This window comes from Cololabis saira, chromosome 23 (genome assembly GCF_033807715.1).
Source record: "Cololabis saira isolate AMF1-May2022 chromosome 23, fColSai1.1, whole genome shotgun sequence".
Taxonomy (NCBI): domain Eukaryota; kingdom Metazoa; phylum Chordata; class Actinopteri; order Beloniformes; family Belonidae; genus Cololabis; species Cololabis saira.
The window spans coordinates 4,106,206-4,123,885 of record NC_084609.1 but is presented as its reverse complement, the minus strand read 5'-3'; the positions used below and the strand labels follow the sequence as shown (position 1 = coordinate 4,123,885).

The window sequence follows — 17,680 nt, the reverse complement described above, 5'->3', positions numbered from 1 at the left end:
GGGACTAAAATGTGGAATGATTTTTCCCACTTGGCAAAGAGCTCTTCCTCTTTGAAATGTTACAAAAGACGTTTGAAGGAACTTGACTGCTGTTTTGTAATTGTTTTCCCAATGTATTGTTGTACATGTATCCATGTTCTTTTTGGGTTTTTTTGTGTTTCACTCATAGTGACATGTACCGTCTTATTTGCTCAGGAGTCAATATAAGTAATATAAGTTGTAAAAACAATATCCCATGCACACTCACACACACTTATTTTTTTTCTTTATTCTTTATTATTTATATATTGCATTATTAGTTTGCCATCACTTTTGTGTAGTTATACTTTTTGTTTTTGTATGTTAATCTTGTGTTCTTCGGTGGAGGCTTCAAATAAGCCCATTGGGTTTTTTGCCTCTTCCTGCACCTATAGTATTTATATTTGATAATTCCTGTATATTTTTTAAACTGTGCAAAACAATAAACTAAACTAAATCTTAATTGAATGGATGTGAAGTTATCGCACGGCAGTATCATTACAAGTTTATGGAAATGTAAAGCCAAAATACAAACAAATAGGAGGCAGGAGGATCACACGTTCCCTCATAAACATGCCCTTATCTTGCTGCTGTGTCTGGGGAGCTGCTCCAGAGCCGTCCCCTGCACAGAGCTGCCTTTCTTTATCAGCTTGTTAAATTTCTTTGACTCAGTGGTTCTGATGGTACCGCTCCAATAAATAACTACAAATAAAAGTTCTGCTCTCCACCACAGACTAAAAGCAGATATGCAACATCTTGCTGCATTTCTACATTGAAATACTTCCCATTTTACACAAAATATAGTGTTGCGTCTTCTTGCAATACCTGTTGCGTTTACAGTCCAGGTGAACACACAACTAGTACTAGAAAAGAAAACTAGGAAAAAAGTGTTGTAATGTTTGTCATGTCCCCCAGAGTCATATTTATGTACATTGGACAGTTTGGATTAATGGGCGTGGCCTAATGGCTCAACAGCGCCCCCTAGAAAACTTTGTGCCTCAAGCCCCACAATACGGTTTGACGTACATGCACGAATATCGGTACACACCTGTATCATGTCGCAACTTAAAGAAAGGTCTCTTGGCGCCATGGCAGAAACTAGTGATGCACCGAAATGAAAATTTGTGGCCGAAACCAAAAATAATAATAAACACTTGGCCGAATACCGAACATGGTTCTTCGCAGTTTTTCATTTATTTTGCCAATTTTTTCACCATTGCATAAATCAAATAAATTTGATTTAGGCATGCTCTTATCTTATTTTATATACCAGTATTTTTTATTATTATTATATATACCAGTACTGTTTATAGTGTTTCATACTCTGATATTATTATTGTATTATTATTATTTCTATTGATGCCTCTTGTCTTGCACTATCCCCTTTGCGGCTGTACACTGCAAATTTCCCCGCCGTGGGACTAATAAAGGAATATCTTATCTTATCTTTTCAAAGAAAAAAATATTTTACAAAATTACAAGGTAGAAAATATTTATTGAACATAAAAAACTGAACATTTTTTAATTTCCCAGCATTATGTTGATTTGGTTCCACCTCCTGGTGAACAGGAAGTCAGCCATTTTGAATTAATCGTGTCATTTTGGCTAAATTTATGCCATTTCTTCAGCCGCTTCTTCGCCCAAACCGTAACGTGCACCCAGGTGTGTTATACATCAAAATGTGCGTCTCCATCCTGCGACGACGCGCATTACTTTTCTAAGTCAAAAGCGTTACCGTGGCGACAATAGACGCCAAAAAGCGCAAAATATAGTGTTGCATCTTCTTGCAAAACCTGTTGCGTTTACAGTCCAGGTGAACACCCAACTACCGTATTGGCCCGAATATAAGACGGTATTTTTTGCATTTAAATAAGACTGAAAGAGTGGGGGACGTCTTACATTCGGGGTCTAGACGTTATACCCATTGACAACACTAGATGGCGCCAGATATCTTTAAAGCGAATGCTGAACTTAACTCCCCAGGCCAAAGCGAACCTGTCACGAAGAAGAAAAATAAAAATAGCAGTAGCATGAAGAAGAAAAATAAAAAATAGCGGTAAGAAAGAAAAGAGAAGAAAATAACAGAAGAGATAACAGAAAATGGAGAAACGTAGGGACAATCTGGAGAAAAGTGGGTCGAAGAAGTTATGATGCAAACTTCAAGATCATGATTTGAATGAGGCAAAATAACATGCTTTTTCTCTCAAATATATTGTTATAATCATTTGTTTCAGATGTACTGTAGTCATTTTCTGTATAAAAATTTAATTTGGTGTTTAAAAAGTATTTTTTCAAAAAAGAGGAAGTCGTCCTATAATCAGGGTCCTCTTATATTCGGGCCAATATGGTAGTACTAGAAAAGAAAACTAGAAAAAAGTGTTGTAATGTTTGTCATGTCCCCCAGAGTCATATTTATGTAAATTCACACATTCTGACCTCCTCCCTGCCCTCCTCTCACAGGAGCAGCAGCAGTCATGGCACGTTTTCAATTAATCACGTCTTCATGCTATTAAATTAAATGTGCCAATCTGTGTCTGCGTGTTGATGTGTGTTTGTGTGCATTTCAGTGCGAGTTTCAAGGGCACAAACGGCCAGATGATGGCACTGAGAAAAATATTGGCAGGACAGAAGGGAGTGGTTAGCAGCGACGGGGTGAGGAGAGCAGGACAGGCAGAGGGCACGGGTCCAGTGTGTGCAAATGATGCAAATGATGCAAATGACAGACACTTTAGTGAGGAGACGAGTTAATGCATACGATGAGCAGCTTCCTATAGCTTCATAAAATAACTCCCCATGTCTGTAAGGCTTTACATGTCCTGAACACACTTCTAAGATGTGTCAGCGTATGATTGCACTTGTGTGTGATTGCATTGTTGGGTGTCAGGGGTTATCTCATTACCATTGGGCTGGGCTGACAGAGAAAGGCTGGTTAGCATCATTAGGGAGCAGGCCTGTCAGCATAATGACAAATACGAAAGCTCTAGTGAATGTGCTGAGAAAAGGGAGGAGAGGAGAGGAGAGGAGAGGAGGAGAGGAGAAGCGTTGCACACCTGAATGTTGTGAGACTGAGTGGAGAGGAAATGTTCTCCAGTCTGGGCCAGTCTTAGTATTAACCAACCTCCCGGGATCTGATGCTGTTATTCAATTGCAGGCAGAGAGCTGAGTCTGAATTATAATTGTCAGCCCAAAGAGATTAGCTTCACATTTAAAAAAATAAATAAAAAAAGAATACATACACCCACCGGAGAAAACTTTAAACCGGGGAATCGAGAGTCAAGGAAGTTCATACCTCACTTTTCTACTCCCACTTCATGTGTTTGCAAGTAAAATAACCTGCAAAGGTTATGCAAAATGTCTGTTTATCTGTTTTTCCAAATACCTGAGTGGGTCAAAGATGATCTTATCTATAAAAGACATGAAGCTATCCAAAGCAACTGAACAAGTTTAGTGGAATTTTGTTTTCTACAATTTATGAATAAAAAAAAAAAAAAAAAAAAAAAAAAAAAAAAAAAAAATCACGTTCATTTTTCAAGAGACTGCTTTAACGCTTCATAAAGTACTCTTGAAGAAGGAACTAGTGCTTAGGGAGTTTGAAACTTTCTTCTGACATAAAATAACTAAATTCTGTTTAAAAATGAAAAAAAAAAGGGAAAAACTCAATTTGACGCCGCATGATTATTCATAACATCATCAAGAGCATTTAAATTTCACACAACATTGTCGTTTTCTTTTTTTTTTTTGTCCCCACAGGGTTAAAAAAAAGGAACGTGATCATTCATATGAAAATAAAATACACACACAGATAAATCAATCTCAAAGCTATGAGGCATCTTTTTTCTTTCTTTTTTTAATCTGACAATCCCTTTGGCAGTCTTTCTTTTTATTTTATTAAAACATACATGAGAGAAGTCTTTGTTTGACAAGCGTGGGAATACAGGCCCTCCTTCTCTCATGTCATCCCAGGAACAGCTAAATCTGGGTCTGGACTCTATGAAAGTATGCCAATTGAAGTCGCTCTGGAAAGAAATTGAAAGGGGCAGGATGTCTTGAGAACGGTGCCTGCCGTCCCCGAAGGAGAGACTGTCAGGCCGTCCGCGTTTTCCTCCTCCAACTGCTCCGTTTGAGGTCTGACCTTGGAGTTGCTTCCAACCTCAAAAAGGTACTTTGGACCTCCAGGGGCCTGAGGGGCCGTCGGTGCACATGGTGCATGTTGGGGACCATGAAAGTAAGAGCCAGTGAGACACAGCCTTGTGCTAACAGTTGCTGTGTCACCATGGGAACCATAGATTATATCATCCTCTGCAAGCATAGTTCCAGTGCCCTATCATCATCTTTTCTTCCCTTCACGTCTGTCGTGCACGAAAGTGACTGGCTGCTGCGCCAAAGAGACCACAGAGTCAAGGAGGTTCTCCGTCTCCTTTTTAGACCTTCACAGATCAGTCAGCTCGAGTCAGCAGGCTTTTTCTCCTGGAGAACAACGAGGCCTGTGCTCAGAGCTGGGTAGAGGAGCCAAAAATTGTACTCAAGTAAAAGTACTGTTACTTCAGAATAATATGACTCAAGTAGAAGTAAAAAGTAGTCATCCAAATAATTACTTGAGTAAAAGTAAAAAGTACTTGGTGAAAAAAAATACTCAAGTACTGAGTTTTTTTAACACAACCATTCAAACAGACAAAAGTACCAAATAATCATTTTCAGGCAAATTAAATCAATAAAATAAAATAAATTAAAATTAATAAAAAATACCTCAAATTAAAATAATCTTAAAGTAAATTCAAGTACTTTAATAAATAATAAAATAAATAAAATAATAACAGAATCAAAAAATAAATTAAGCACAAGTAGCACAAAATTTCAAGCCTTTGTACTTTTCTTTTTTAACCAGGCAGAACTACAACAAGAATTAACTCATAGAAACTCTGTGTGTGTTTGAGTCTGTGTAAATGTGACAAAACACGCAAAAACAAACATTTTTATTTATTTTTTTTATTTTGATAAAAGGGATAAAAGAAAAGTAACAGCTCAACGTAGCCTAATGTAGCGGAGTAAGAGTAACAGTTTCTTCTTCACAAATCTACTCAAGTAAAAGTAAAAAGTATAGTGATTCAAAACTACTCCTAAAAGTACAACATTTCCCAAAACTTACTCAAGTAAATGTAACTCGTTACTACCCACCTCTGCCTGTGCTTCACTTTGTGGCTCTTATGGCCACTTTGTAAAGGTGGAGAACATCAGCCTGAATACAGATGTGCTAACCCTGGATTCACTGAAAGCGTCACGGGTGTTACCGGCGTCCGTCAGCCATTCATTTTCTATGAAAGCGCGCTGGAAGATGAGTCGGAGGCGTCGGGAGCGTCAATTTGAAGTTGAAAAATCTCAACTTTATGTAAATGAGCAGCGGCGATGCCGAGGCAGCGTCCAATCACAGACCGGGATTCCCGAAGCAAGAAGCCTCAATGCAGATTGTACTTTCGTGTAGACACAAACGTACACTCATTCACATGCGTACATGAGCAGAGCTGTGCACTAACAAACTTATTTTATCAGGAATTAATAGATTTCATCCAGCAAAATGACATTTTTGATGATTTGACTGCCGTTTTTACCTGAACTGCTCATGTGAAACACGTAACTGATGGTTGAGGAGCTGGATGGTCCAAACTATTTTATTTGCTACATCGATCCAACGCAAAATAATTAAAAACTGTGCTTATTAATCGCAAAACACAGTTTAAACATCATGACCAAATCCGCTCCGACCCGGTGTGTCAGTATCAGCGCAGACAGACTGCAGCTTCACCGGGACCAACGACTCTGACGGTTGGTGTTGATCCAGGACCAAACTTGTTAAAGAGCATCAATCTATGCCAAAATAACACCGAAATATAAAGAAGGCTTCCCAAAGTGTGATCCATGGGGAAATAGGAAACTGAAGATACTGGATATATAGATATGTGTAGACTATATGCACTTGTTTCCCTCCAGTTTCCCTCCAGGAGTCAACAGTGATTTCAGTGTGAATCTACCAAGCAGCGCGATGCGGGCGTCAGGAGATTTTTGATGCTTTCAGAGTGAATCCAGCATAAGGGAGCGTCCAGCCACCCTGCGGAGGAAACTTTACAGAAGGTGGTATAATTTGGTTCTTGTGTTCTTGCTTCTCTTGATAAGATTAGGGCTGTTCGATTAATCGATTTTAAATCGTAATCGCGATTATGTAATTAGAACGATGTTAAAATGTGAACATCGTAAAATCGATTTTTCAAAAAAAAAAATTTTTTTTTTTTTTTTATTAACCTTGTCTGCACACATATTAATGATTGATGGAAATACCTCTCAATACCTGCGACAAGTGCCCCATGGGAGAGGCTCTTTAGTGTAGGAGGGGGCGTTGTAACATGCCACCGGGCATCCCTCAAGCCAGATGCCGTAGACCGGCTCGTGTTCCTTGCAAAAAACTTGCAAATGTGAATAGCAAATGTAATGACTGACATTACACACCTCTACCTCCTTCATGGGTTGCATTATTATTTAGCATGCAAAGACCCAGTTTAGTTTAATTAGAAAATGTCTTGTTTTATTTAATTGGAAATATAACTTACTGTATGTTTGCAAGTGCTTATTTGCTGATTTTTTTTTTTCAGAGATAAAACTTTATATTTTATTATATTTTTTAAAACTTTTTTTCAACTTATTTTACAGAGTTTTGCACTTTATTCATTCATTTTTGGTTTAATAAGAGCAAAGTTTGCACTTAAAGCCCAATGGGGCAAATGTTCAATAAAAAAACAGCATATTTGAAATCATTTCTTTGCCTTTTGTCAATTCACAAAATAATCGTAATCGTAATCGAAAATCGGATTTTGAGAGAGAAAAAAAATCGAGATTTTATTTTTGGGCAAAATCGAACAGCCCTAGATAAGATATTATAACTTCTACGTCATCGCAGGCTGAAATGGAAGCGATTACTTCCAGAACAGTGTGGGCAGTGGCAGAGACCCAGGTTGGACCCGGTATGACACCAAAACCTTCCATACTTCACCAACTCTCCCCTTAAAAGCAAGGCCGCCAGACCAGAGAAGTCTGCAGCGGAAGGTGAAGCAGTTGATACCATTGTGTGTCAAGGTCAAGGCGGTCTGAGCATGTGCTGAACCCCTAAACACAGCAAATATTGATGCCAAAGACCAAGGAAAGCTGTAGTTGTGGTTGAATAACGAGCTATTGAGACCTAAGGCATCTTGAGTCCATTTAAAAGATTGTGCAGGTACTAAGAAGGAGTAAACAGAGAGACAACATCTCTTGTATTAGACGCTATACAAATAAAAATGAATTGAATTGAATATTACTGTTTGAGGGGGAAAGTAGGGCTGGTTCTTGGGAATCTTTTTTACCTGTGAACTATTGCTACCTATCAAAGTGAATGTTTTGTTGCTGCACTTAAGGAACTATAACTATTTTCTGTAGCAAAACTGTTGCTACTTGGCACCGCTAATGGCTTTAGAAAGCAGCAAAAGAAAAGTACTGATACTTTTGTCAAGCTAATGACTAACTGTTCTACAAAGAACAAACACTTTGTCATAAGCTGTGCACCCTGTTATTGAACAAATTGGCTTTGCACCCAAGAATATAGTTTTTAAACAGGCTATCAAAAACAGAACTTTAAATGACAGCTGATATTATATCCGCTCTTTAAACAGGAAGGCATTACAGTCCCCTCATGGCATATACTTCACTTGGTGCAGCTGTCTAAAGGTCTCTGTTACAAATGCACCCATTTCCAAGGTGCACGGAGACGGTAAAACTCTTAAAAAGTCAAGAAACTCCAGCAAAATCTTGAACCAGCATTAAAATTGGACAAGTATAAAACAGAAAAAAAACATTTATTAAATCAATAATTGTTTAAAAACAATACTCTACCTCATGACATGACCCTGCACATCCATGACGTCACTGATCAACTCTCAAAGTGCTTATAGATTTCAAGTACAGTTTAAAAAAAAAAGAATAAATACTTATTCAGGGCTTGTGAGTTGCTAATTACGATGCTAATGAGGTCACCTGGAGGTTTTCCAGATAAGACGACACAAGCAGGTTAATAAAAGAGGCATGCTACTAATGAGAACAACCCCCCCGGCAAACAAACCCCGATCTGCTGTTTGTCCTTTACATTCAGGTTCATATAGGCAGGCGCAGACCCGGAGTTCACCCTGCAGACTAGTGACGGAGACAACTAGCCAGTGATGTCATGAACAGGAGGTGTGACGCTGCCCGTCTGGGTTGGTTAAAGACCAGATGCACCGCAGCATTCTGGACCTTTTGTAGTACTTTGATCACACAAGCCGGGAGGCCGGCTAGGAGGGCATTGCAGTAATCGAAGCAGGTTATAACTATAACCTGTACCAGGAGTTGAGTTTGTCCAACTGTCTTTGTCACCGTCGTGGGAGTGACAGTAGCAAAGGGAAAACTTATGTTGATATCAAGACTTAGGGCCAGTCCCAATCCCCCCAGTCCTACTTTTCAGCCCTATCCCTAAATTTTGCACGTTCCCATGAGGGTAGTGGTGTCCCAATTCCTCTTTGCATCTAGGGGTAGTGGGGATAACGAGGGTTAGTGTGTATGAATCTAGCCCTTCACAGCGAGGGATTTCAGATGGTGACTTTGTGACCGAGGGCTAGAGAAAATTTCCCAGAATGCTTTACGTCATCATTTGCAGACTGAATCAAACAAAAAAAAACATGGCGGACATTTGTCATTTTTAGTGAATAAAATCAATATTTTGAGTTAGTTTCTGCATAAAAATGCGTTTTGATTAAATTTCTAGCGAGAAATATATATTTTACTTTCATAATATTCACTCAGTGAATGTACAGTAGATAATCACTCGCTTCCTCGTTGTTGCGTTGTTTTTTCAGATCTCGCCAGAATAAAGGCTGATTTATGGTTCCGTGTTACACCAACGCAGAGCCTACGCCGTAGGCTCTGCGTTGGTGTAACACGGAACCATAAATCAGCTCCCGAGCCGGCAGATCTTCTCATCCCCCGAAAACATCGGAGCAAATTTCTTAACAGGCGTTATTTGGATAAACTGAACCCAGGTTGGGGATCTTAACGGTTACTTTTACGCCTGAAAAAATATTAAAACTTAATAAAGTGGCATATTAACAGCGCTACAGCTGAAATTAAAACAGCTTTTAGCTCTGGGCTTCCTGATATGGTGTGACGTATGTGCAAACGTAACTACGCAGTCGCTTACGTACCCGAACGCAGTGGCGAAACTACCATATATGCAGACAATGCAACTGCATAGGGGCCCGCACGTGTCCAGGGCCCGCACGCGCAGGACCTGGAGACGTGCGGACTTTTTTTTTTTTTTTTTACATCAATGTTATGGGCTGGTTATAAAGATATATCTACTTTAAATAAAAATTTTAATTCATAGATGATCTCGGATGATGCAGTGTGTAGTGCGCATGTGTAACCCATATTTGCGTAGAGGAAGAGTTGGCGAGTGAGGAGAGGAAAGGAGTTAAGGTTGATTTATGGTTCCGCGTTACACCAACGCAGATTACGGCGTAGGGTACGCGGCGACGCGCGCCGTAATTCAGGCTTGAGAGTGGAACTGTTGTCAGGAATTAATGACTTTGCCCAGCGGAAGGCCCGGAAAGTCAAACTGTAATTGTAAGTAATGACCCATTATTATTAATATTTGTTATAGTGATAGTGTATCACTAGTTTGTTTGTGTTTATGATGTTTTCATTTGTGGTGTGCCGCCGTGCCACCAAATTTCAATCTGTGCGCTGTGTGGGTTTATTCTCAGCTGTTGGCACTGCCGGTGTTCTGTCACACACCGGCGCACTGTGTGCGTTATGCTGTTGGTTATGCTATATATATGGGATTTTTTTTTTAAACATATCTATCTGCGCTGTGGTTGTGTTAAGGGTTAAAGCTGTCAGTAGTGCCCGTTGTCATTTGAATGGTGATGCATCTGCTGTGAGATTGCGTCAATCACAGCGTGTCTGTTTTACATTGTGATGGGCAGGGCCCGGTTTAATGATCTTGCATCGGGGCCCGGTGCTGAGTTGTTTCGCCACTGCCCGAACGTAAACCACGCAGTGACGTAGCAAGTGGTTCCCAATCCCTAGGGAAGATTACAAGGGCCCTACGCCTGTGGCTTCATTTGTAGGGTGAAGTGGTAGTGGGGGAGGGCTAGTGGTAGAAAGTAGGGGGTGTATTGGGATTGGCCCTAAATTGAAGGTTGTGATCCTTCCTCCATGCAAACAGATCAGAGAGGCAAGCTGAGATTTGTGCAGGGATTGTGGAGTCGTCCAGTAGGAATGACAGGTAGAGTTGTGTATCATCTGCATAGCAGTGATATGAGAGGCCATGTGAATGAAGAATTTGACCCAGAGAGATGGTTTATACGGCAAAGAGAAGCGGCCTCGAGTACTGAGCCTTGGGGAACCCCCGTGGAGACTTGATTTCATTAAGATGTTTTCCTCTGCCATGACAGCTTAAAGGAATTTCCGGTGAGGTCAGAACAGAATTAAAAAAATGCACTGATCCTGATATGACAGGTTTATTACAAACTCTTAGTTATTTGTCTGGACTTTCAGTCAGAACTAATGACAGGAAACAGCAGAGGGAAACCCAGTAGACAAGTTTGGCAATGAAAGTATATGCTGAAAATGCTTGATCAAGACCAAACCAACAAGTGGAGAGTTGAGTTTGGTGATGAATCTCATTATGTGATATATATATATATTTCTGATTCCTCACATAGTGTGAACGCACTAAACCTAAAACGCATTATCATACAGCAAGCATAACATGTTACATGCATAATAAAATGATGCAACTTCTCTGAAAATCATTAAGCCTGAAGGAAGCTTAGTGGAAATGTGGTTTTAATGGATCTTTAAAAGCCATAAATAGATCTAGAGCTAAAATCTGCAACTTCAACTCAACTTTCTGGTAAAACTTTTTTAATGATTGTTGGAAAAGCAAGCCAAACACCTGCTGCAAAAACAAGACAGTTTTGTAAATTGAACTCTTAAAAATCCATTACTGACTAGCTACAATTTGAATGTTAAACATTTTCTTGCATTTTCCATACATGAACTCCATAAACAAGGCAAAAAAACAACAGCATTTTGATACGAAAGGAAGAAAAATGTGCTTTAAAATTGTGTTCTAAATCAAAATCAAGATCTAAATCAAGAAAAGCAGAAAAAGTTTAAGACTTTGAACTTTTCTTAACCTTTTTAACATGCGGCAGAGGTTGAATTAAATTTCCTTTTCTTTCCATCCCCACAAAAAGGATTTTCACGGTCTTTTGGCTGCACCACTGTCCTTCTTTGTTCCTCATAACTTCATTTTATAAAACTAATTATTACCCAAGTCTACAGGAAGATGTGTGGGACTGGCATTGGAACTGAATTGAGAAAAGGGAAAGAAAGAGACAGATGACAGAGCTTGGTCGTTTAGTCCTCAATGCCATCAGTACGCTTCCCTACTGAGCAAAAACACATCAAAGGCCCAGTAGTACACACATATACACACAGGCGCAGTGCGGCCACTGCAGCTAGAGGATGCCAGTTGCATCCCTTGGATTTTCAAGGCTAGGAAAGAGCTCTTTTAAGTGATGGAAAGCACATACTGTAGGAATCAATCTTGGCATGCAACACTGTAAACACGTGTGTTTTTATGTGTTGAAAAATACATATAGCTAGTTTTTGAAGGAAATGAAGACCTCCCACTTTTTCCCCATAATATCAATAAGAACTTTTTTTCTAACTTGTCAAGGACCATAACATTCATCTTCATTTCTCTACTCACCAACATGTCCGTGGCATGAAGGTAGTGCTTGCTCGCCATATAGGTCTCCAGGCGCTGAGGAACCTGCTTAATGCTTTCAATTTCATCCAGCAGCTGAAGCACGTGCTTGTGTTCGATGCCTTCTATCCACAGCTTCCTCAACTCATCCCTTTTACAGTGAAGCAGCATCTTACAAGACAGGAGGTTCTCCTTCACCTGAAGCACAGAATAACACAAAGACAATGACAATAAATACTTATGAGTTGTTATTGGGGTTGTTATTGATTGTAAATTAACATGGAAACAACATATTAGATACATAAAAGGAAAGATTGCAAAGTCAATAGCAATCCTGTATAATTCCAGATATATATTCAATCATAAAGCACTACATTTAGGCCCAATCCCAATTCTCCTTCACTCGCCCTTCTTTTCTCCACTCGCACTTCTTTTCTTCCCTAAGCCCTAAAAAAGAAGGGGGAGATTTTAGGGCACTTGAGATCTAGGGCACTTGGCCCAGGTGCCTGTCCCAATTCTCCCCCTACCCCTCGTTTTCATCCCTTCCCTGATCAGGAAGCTGAGAGCCAAAAGCTGTTTTAATTTCAGCTGTAGCGCTGTTAATATGGCACTTTATTAAGTTTTAATATTTTTTCAGGTATAATGGTAACCTTAAGATCCCCAACCGGGGCTCAGTTTATCCAAATAACGCCTGTTAAGAAATTTGACCCGATGTTTTCGGAGATGAGAAGAGCCGCCGGCCCCGGGGAGCAGCCTCAGCTCACAGCCCGAGAAGAGACGTCTCCGCCGGGTCAGGCTGCTCCGTCAGCCCCGGGAGAGACACTCTCTCCCGGGACGCAGCTCTGTTGAGAATCACGCCGGCTGAAATAAATCATTTAGGAATATGTTGGTTTAATAGATTAAATCTAACAGTTGTATCTACGCCTGTTAAGAAATTTGCTCCGAAATTTAGAGATTTCTGTCTGCCGGGTCCGGAGCTTGGGTCCGCGTTAAATCGACGCAGAGCCTACGGCGTAGGTTGCGTAACCTCCGCCGTAGGATCTGCGTTGGTGTAACGCGGAACCATAAATCCCTTTATTCTGGCGTGATCTTCCGCAACTTTATCTGAAAGTGTGTAAATTACCCAGATAACAGCTGGATTACTTTGTGGTTTCTGAAGACTATTATATCAGAAACATCCAAAACAAATCTGACGAGTCACAGGATTATTTCTCTCTATTTCTCTGAGACCAGTCTGCCTGTTTGCCTTCGGTCGGCGAGTCAAATCGACGCAGAGCCTCTTTTTTTCATACCCCCTCGCTCGCCAAGTCAGCATCTGAAATCCCTCGATTTGAAGGGGCTATTCTCAGCCCCTAGCCCTCGTTATGCCCCCTCCCCCTAGGTGAAAAGAGGAATTGGGACACCACTACCTTCACGGGAACGCGCAAAAGTTAGGGTTAGGGAAGAAAAGGAGGGCGAGGGGGAGTATTGGGACGCACCCTTAATTTATTGTTCACTAATACTACCTTATATATGGTATTGTGTGGGAGTTTGGGGCTCGACGTATAAGACAACAGTAAATGCTATAGTCCTCTTACAAAAAAAATGAGCCATACGTATTATTAATAGGGTGGGATATTATGAACATACAAATCCATTGTTTATAAAATCCCATGTTATGAAATTTTATGATTTGGTTTATTATAAAATAATGCAAATAATGTATAAAGTTAGATTAAAGTTACTCCCTGTCTGTGTACAACGGTCTTTCTCCATATATGAGTCAAAATATAATTTGCGTGATGTTTGTAAATTTGTTGTACAAAAAGCTACGAAAGAGACTAAAAGGAGATGTATATCTGTTGTGGGAGTTAAATTATGGAATGACGCTAACCTAGATTTACAAATGTGCAGCTCATTTTCAGTTTACAAAAAAAAGATTTGTAGAGCAATCTTTCAAAGCTACAAAGGTTAATATTTATTTGTTTTTGTTTCCTGCTGTTCTTTGATATTTATATATAAAAAAAATATACACATATTCTTTTGTTAATGTTATAATAGACACTTGCGCTTTTTCTTTCATTACAATATTACTATGGGTGCTGTTTAAAAATAAATATAGAATGGTGAAAAATGAAATTAACCACATAGGTCTTAATTTAAAAACATTAGTGTTTAGTGTTAGTACATCAAGGTTACGGGAAACCATTAAAAATAAAATAAATATTTCAAGTAAAACTGAACAAAAACACAAAACTAGCTGATTTGAGTTTAATCAGTCTACTGCTGCTGATGTAAAATTCATTTAAGGACAAACATCCGAAGTAGAAAACTTTTTGCACACCGGATTTGCAGAAAGGTGCATCGGAGGAGGAAAGCTGCAGCCAAACTTAACAAGAAAACTCCCGCACACCTTCTTCTCACTGTTCACTTATTCATTAGGTCAACGTTTCATAGACCTTTTTCAAGGCATCAAGCCATGACCGAAACGTTGGCCTAATAAATAAGTGAACAGTGAGGAGAAGGTGTGTGGGAGTTTTCTTGTTAATTTAAGCACAAACAAAAAGTGGGAATGAGTTTTCACATCTTCTCAACATGTCTCCCCTTCGTACCTGTTTGATCTTGTTGCGAGAACTGGTAATGCGTTCTGTGATGCTCTGGTAGGTCCGGATGGCAGTTGTAAGTTCTGCATAATGCTGAACAATCAGTTTATCTAAATCCCTGTCGCATGTCTCAAAGGCTTCTTCCAGCCGACCCTTCTCCGTCTCTCTGTCCTCCACATCGTCACTGCTGGACAGAGTCCTGCACCGAGGAAGAGCAAACAAGCTGCACAATTAATCACAGTCTTTATAATAACATTTATAACCTGCAAAAGTAATACAGTTGACTTCTGCATAGGTGAAACAATAAATCCATAGGCAAAAGACAACATATTTTACTGTTTCAGATCATCAAATAAATTTAAATATTAGACAAAGATAACACAAGTAAACACAAAATGCAGATGTTAAATGAAGGTTTTTATTATTAAGGGGAAAAAAAATCCAAACCTACATCGCCCTGTGTGAAAAAGTGATTTAAGAAAAACAAAATTAAGACTTTGGAGTGGCTTAGTCAAAGTCCCGACCTGAATCCGATTGAGATGCTGTGGCATGGACATAAAAAGGCGGTTCATGCTCGAAAACCCTTCAATGTGGCGGAATTACAACAATTCTGCAAAATTGGGCCAAAATTCCTCCACAGCGCTGTAAAAGTTATCGCAGTTGTTGCTGCTAAGGGGCCAACCAGTTATTAAGTTTAGGGGGCAATCACTTTTTCACTCAGGGCCATGTAGGTTTGGATTTTTCTTTCCCCTTAATAAAAAAAACCTTCATTCACTAGTATTTTTGTCTCTTGGCACATGTATATATTATTCGTTTTTTGGGTTTAGTACTTCTTTTGTACATTGCTCTTTTTTTTTTATATTGCTCTTTTTAATTACTTAGCTATTTATTGGTTGTTGTTTTTTGTTAGGATATACTTTTTTTATAAATTTTTCGTACTTTCGTGTATTATTTGTAAAAATTGTCGAGCGTGTGTATGTTTGCTGCTGCACAATTGAATTTCCCCTCTGGGGGATCAATAAAGTTATATTCTATTCTATTCTATTCTTAAAAACTACATTTTGTGTTATCTTTTTCTTATATTTAAATGTGTTTGATGATCTGAAACATTTAAGTGGAAGTGGAAATCAGGAAGGGGGGCAAACACTTTTTCCACACAACTGTAGATGGATAGTCCACAACCAAAATTAAGCTATTATTTGGAATATGTCAGTGCATAATTCTTGTGTTACAAACTGAGAACAACCTGCATACAGGACTGTCTCAGAAAATTAGAATATTGTGATAAAGTTCTTTATTTTCTGTAATGCAATTAAAAAAACAAAAATGTCATACATTCTGGATTCATTACAAATCAACTGAAATATTGCAAGCCTTTTATTATTTTAATATTGCTGATTATGGCTTACAGTTTAAGATTAAGATTCCCAGAATTTTCTAATTTTTGAGATAGGATATTTGAGTTTTCTTAAACTGTAAGCCATGATCAGCAATATTAAAATGTGCCCCCTGCATCACTGCCGCGCCATCGTAGCCCTGGCCTACAAGGTTTTTCTTGTACTCAAGCCCATGCTTCTCAAGGAAGGTAATAATCTTGTTACTTAAGGCGGCAGCATCCAGGTGCTCTGCCATTTCAAACTCCAGAAAGCTTTCATGAACCCAGTGTTGTAAAAAAATATCTCAAAACAAAGGACATTTGCTCTTTTTTCTGAACATCTTTAGTTTCGTCAACAATAACTGAAAACTGTTTGCTCGTTTTAACCTCCTGTATGATTTCTTCTTTAACCATTGCAGCCAAGCATTCAAGTATTTCATTCTGTATTGTTTTACTGGTGTATTTTGCGTTTTTAGCTTGTTGTTCCAGTCTTTTTTTAATGATGGGGTCATGGTTACCCAGCAGGTCTAACATAGACAGAAAAACACCCTTTTTTTTCTTAGTCTAGGGACTCCCTGTGACCCCGCTGTGCTGTGTTTTCTGTGGCTGTTAGGACTAAAATTTCAGCTAGTGTTTTAATGTACTATTGATTTTCAGCCACCTGATTCTTTTTTTGCTCATCCATTAGCCCAAACATTGAGCTATTTTTATCCACATTTTTCTTGTTCTCTGTCCATGCTAACATTGCATTAACATGGCCTTCAGATCATTACAAATCAACTGAAATATTGCAAGCCTTTTATTATTTTAATATTGCTGATCATGGCTTACAGCTTAAGAAAACTCAAATATCCTATCTCAAAAAATTAGAATATTCTGGGAATCTTAATCTTAAACTGTAATCCATAATCAGTAACGGAAAATCACAATATTCAAATTTTCTGAGACAGTCCTGTATGAGAAGAAAAAAACAGACTTTTAAATGATTATTAACACGGTTTGTAAAAGAGATTTAACATCCATATTTGATGGTAAGCAGATAAAACCAACTGGAGTCAAACTCTAAAATCCCCAACTCTTAGCAACGGTTGCTATGGAAGAAGGATGGGGCACTTTAGACCAAAGATGGGGTGAAAACGGGCTACAACTCCCTCCTTTTCCCTTTAAGTGTTTCTTTTGTGTGTGTGAGGGTGAATGCATGTACTTATTCCCTGAAAAAACGCCCATTTGAGATAATAAAACATGATATTTACAGGATAGTTACACTCTGTGACCTAGATTTTATTTTCCCTCTGCTACCACAAAAAATGAAACAGATTTGAATATAAACTTCCCTAAATGTACATAAATGTGAGAAATTGCAAGTATGTTCCTGTTAATTTCTTTGAGATAATAATAAGAGGTAAATACAGGAAAGATGTAGATAACATTAGCATCAGTGCTAGCTGTCACTGCGAGTTTGATAGCTGATACAACAACAACGTGCGAGATTTTTAACGTTTTAAAAGCTCTATTATATTTATTCATATTATATAACAAAACGTACCTTATGACAGAGATGAGAAGACCAGAGGGGTCTTTGTTTTTGCTCACTGCACTCCTGTATTTAGCAGTATCAGCTGCCATTTTTCCAGCTGCGGCTCAAACAGGAAGTCAGAAGCGCGAGGTTGGAGCAAGGGATTATGGGAGTTGTAGTTTAAACGTGGACAATCGCGCCAAAACTGTTAATTCACAACCTGTGAACTCAAAAAAATGACTGTACAGGTCAGAGTTTCATAAAATAAATATTCTGAGGATAAGCTTATTATTAGAATTTCCAAACAATGTTTTAATTCCACTTTTATTGAGCTTGTTATAGTGTTAGGGTAGTAAAAT

At 38.8% G+C, this 17,680-nt stretch overlaps 1 protein-coding gene across 1 annotated transcript in view; it reads right to left on the bottom strand.

Moving 5' to 3' along the window:
• Positions 1-17,440, bottom strand: part of exoc4 (exocyst complex component 4) — a 280,178-nt gene extending 262,738 nt beyond the window's left edge. Inside the window, exons 1-3 of the mRNA XM_061715202.1 lie at positions 17,352-17,440; positions 14,440-14,629; positions 11,852-12,046 (exon numbers count right to left, since the gene is read on the bottom strand). Of these exons, the coding sequence (XP_061571186.1) occupies positions 11,852-12,046; positions 14,440-14,629; positions 17,352-17,431 (465 nt within the window). The 5' untranslated portion in view covers positions 17,432-17,440. The remainder of the gene's footprint in view (positions 1-11,851; positions 12,047-14,439; positions 14,630-17,351) is intronic.
• Positions 17,441-17,680: the final 240 nt, after the last annotated feature.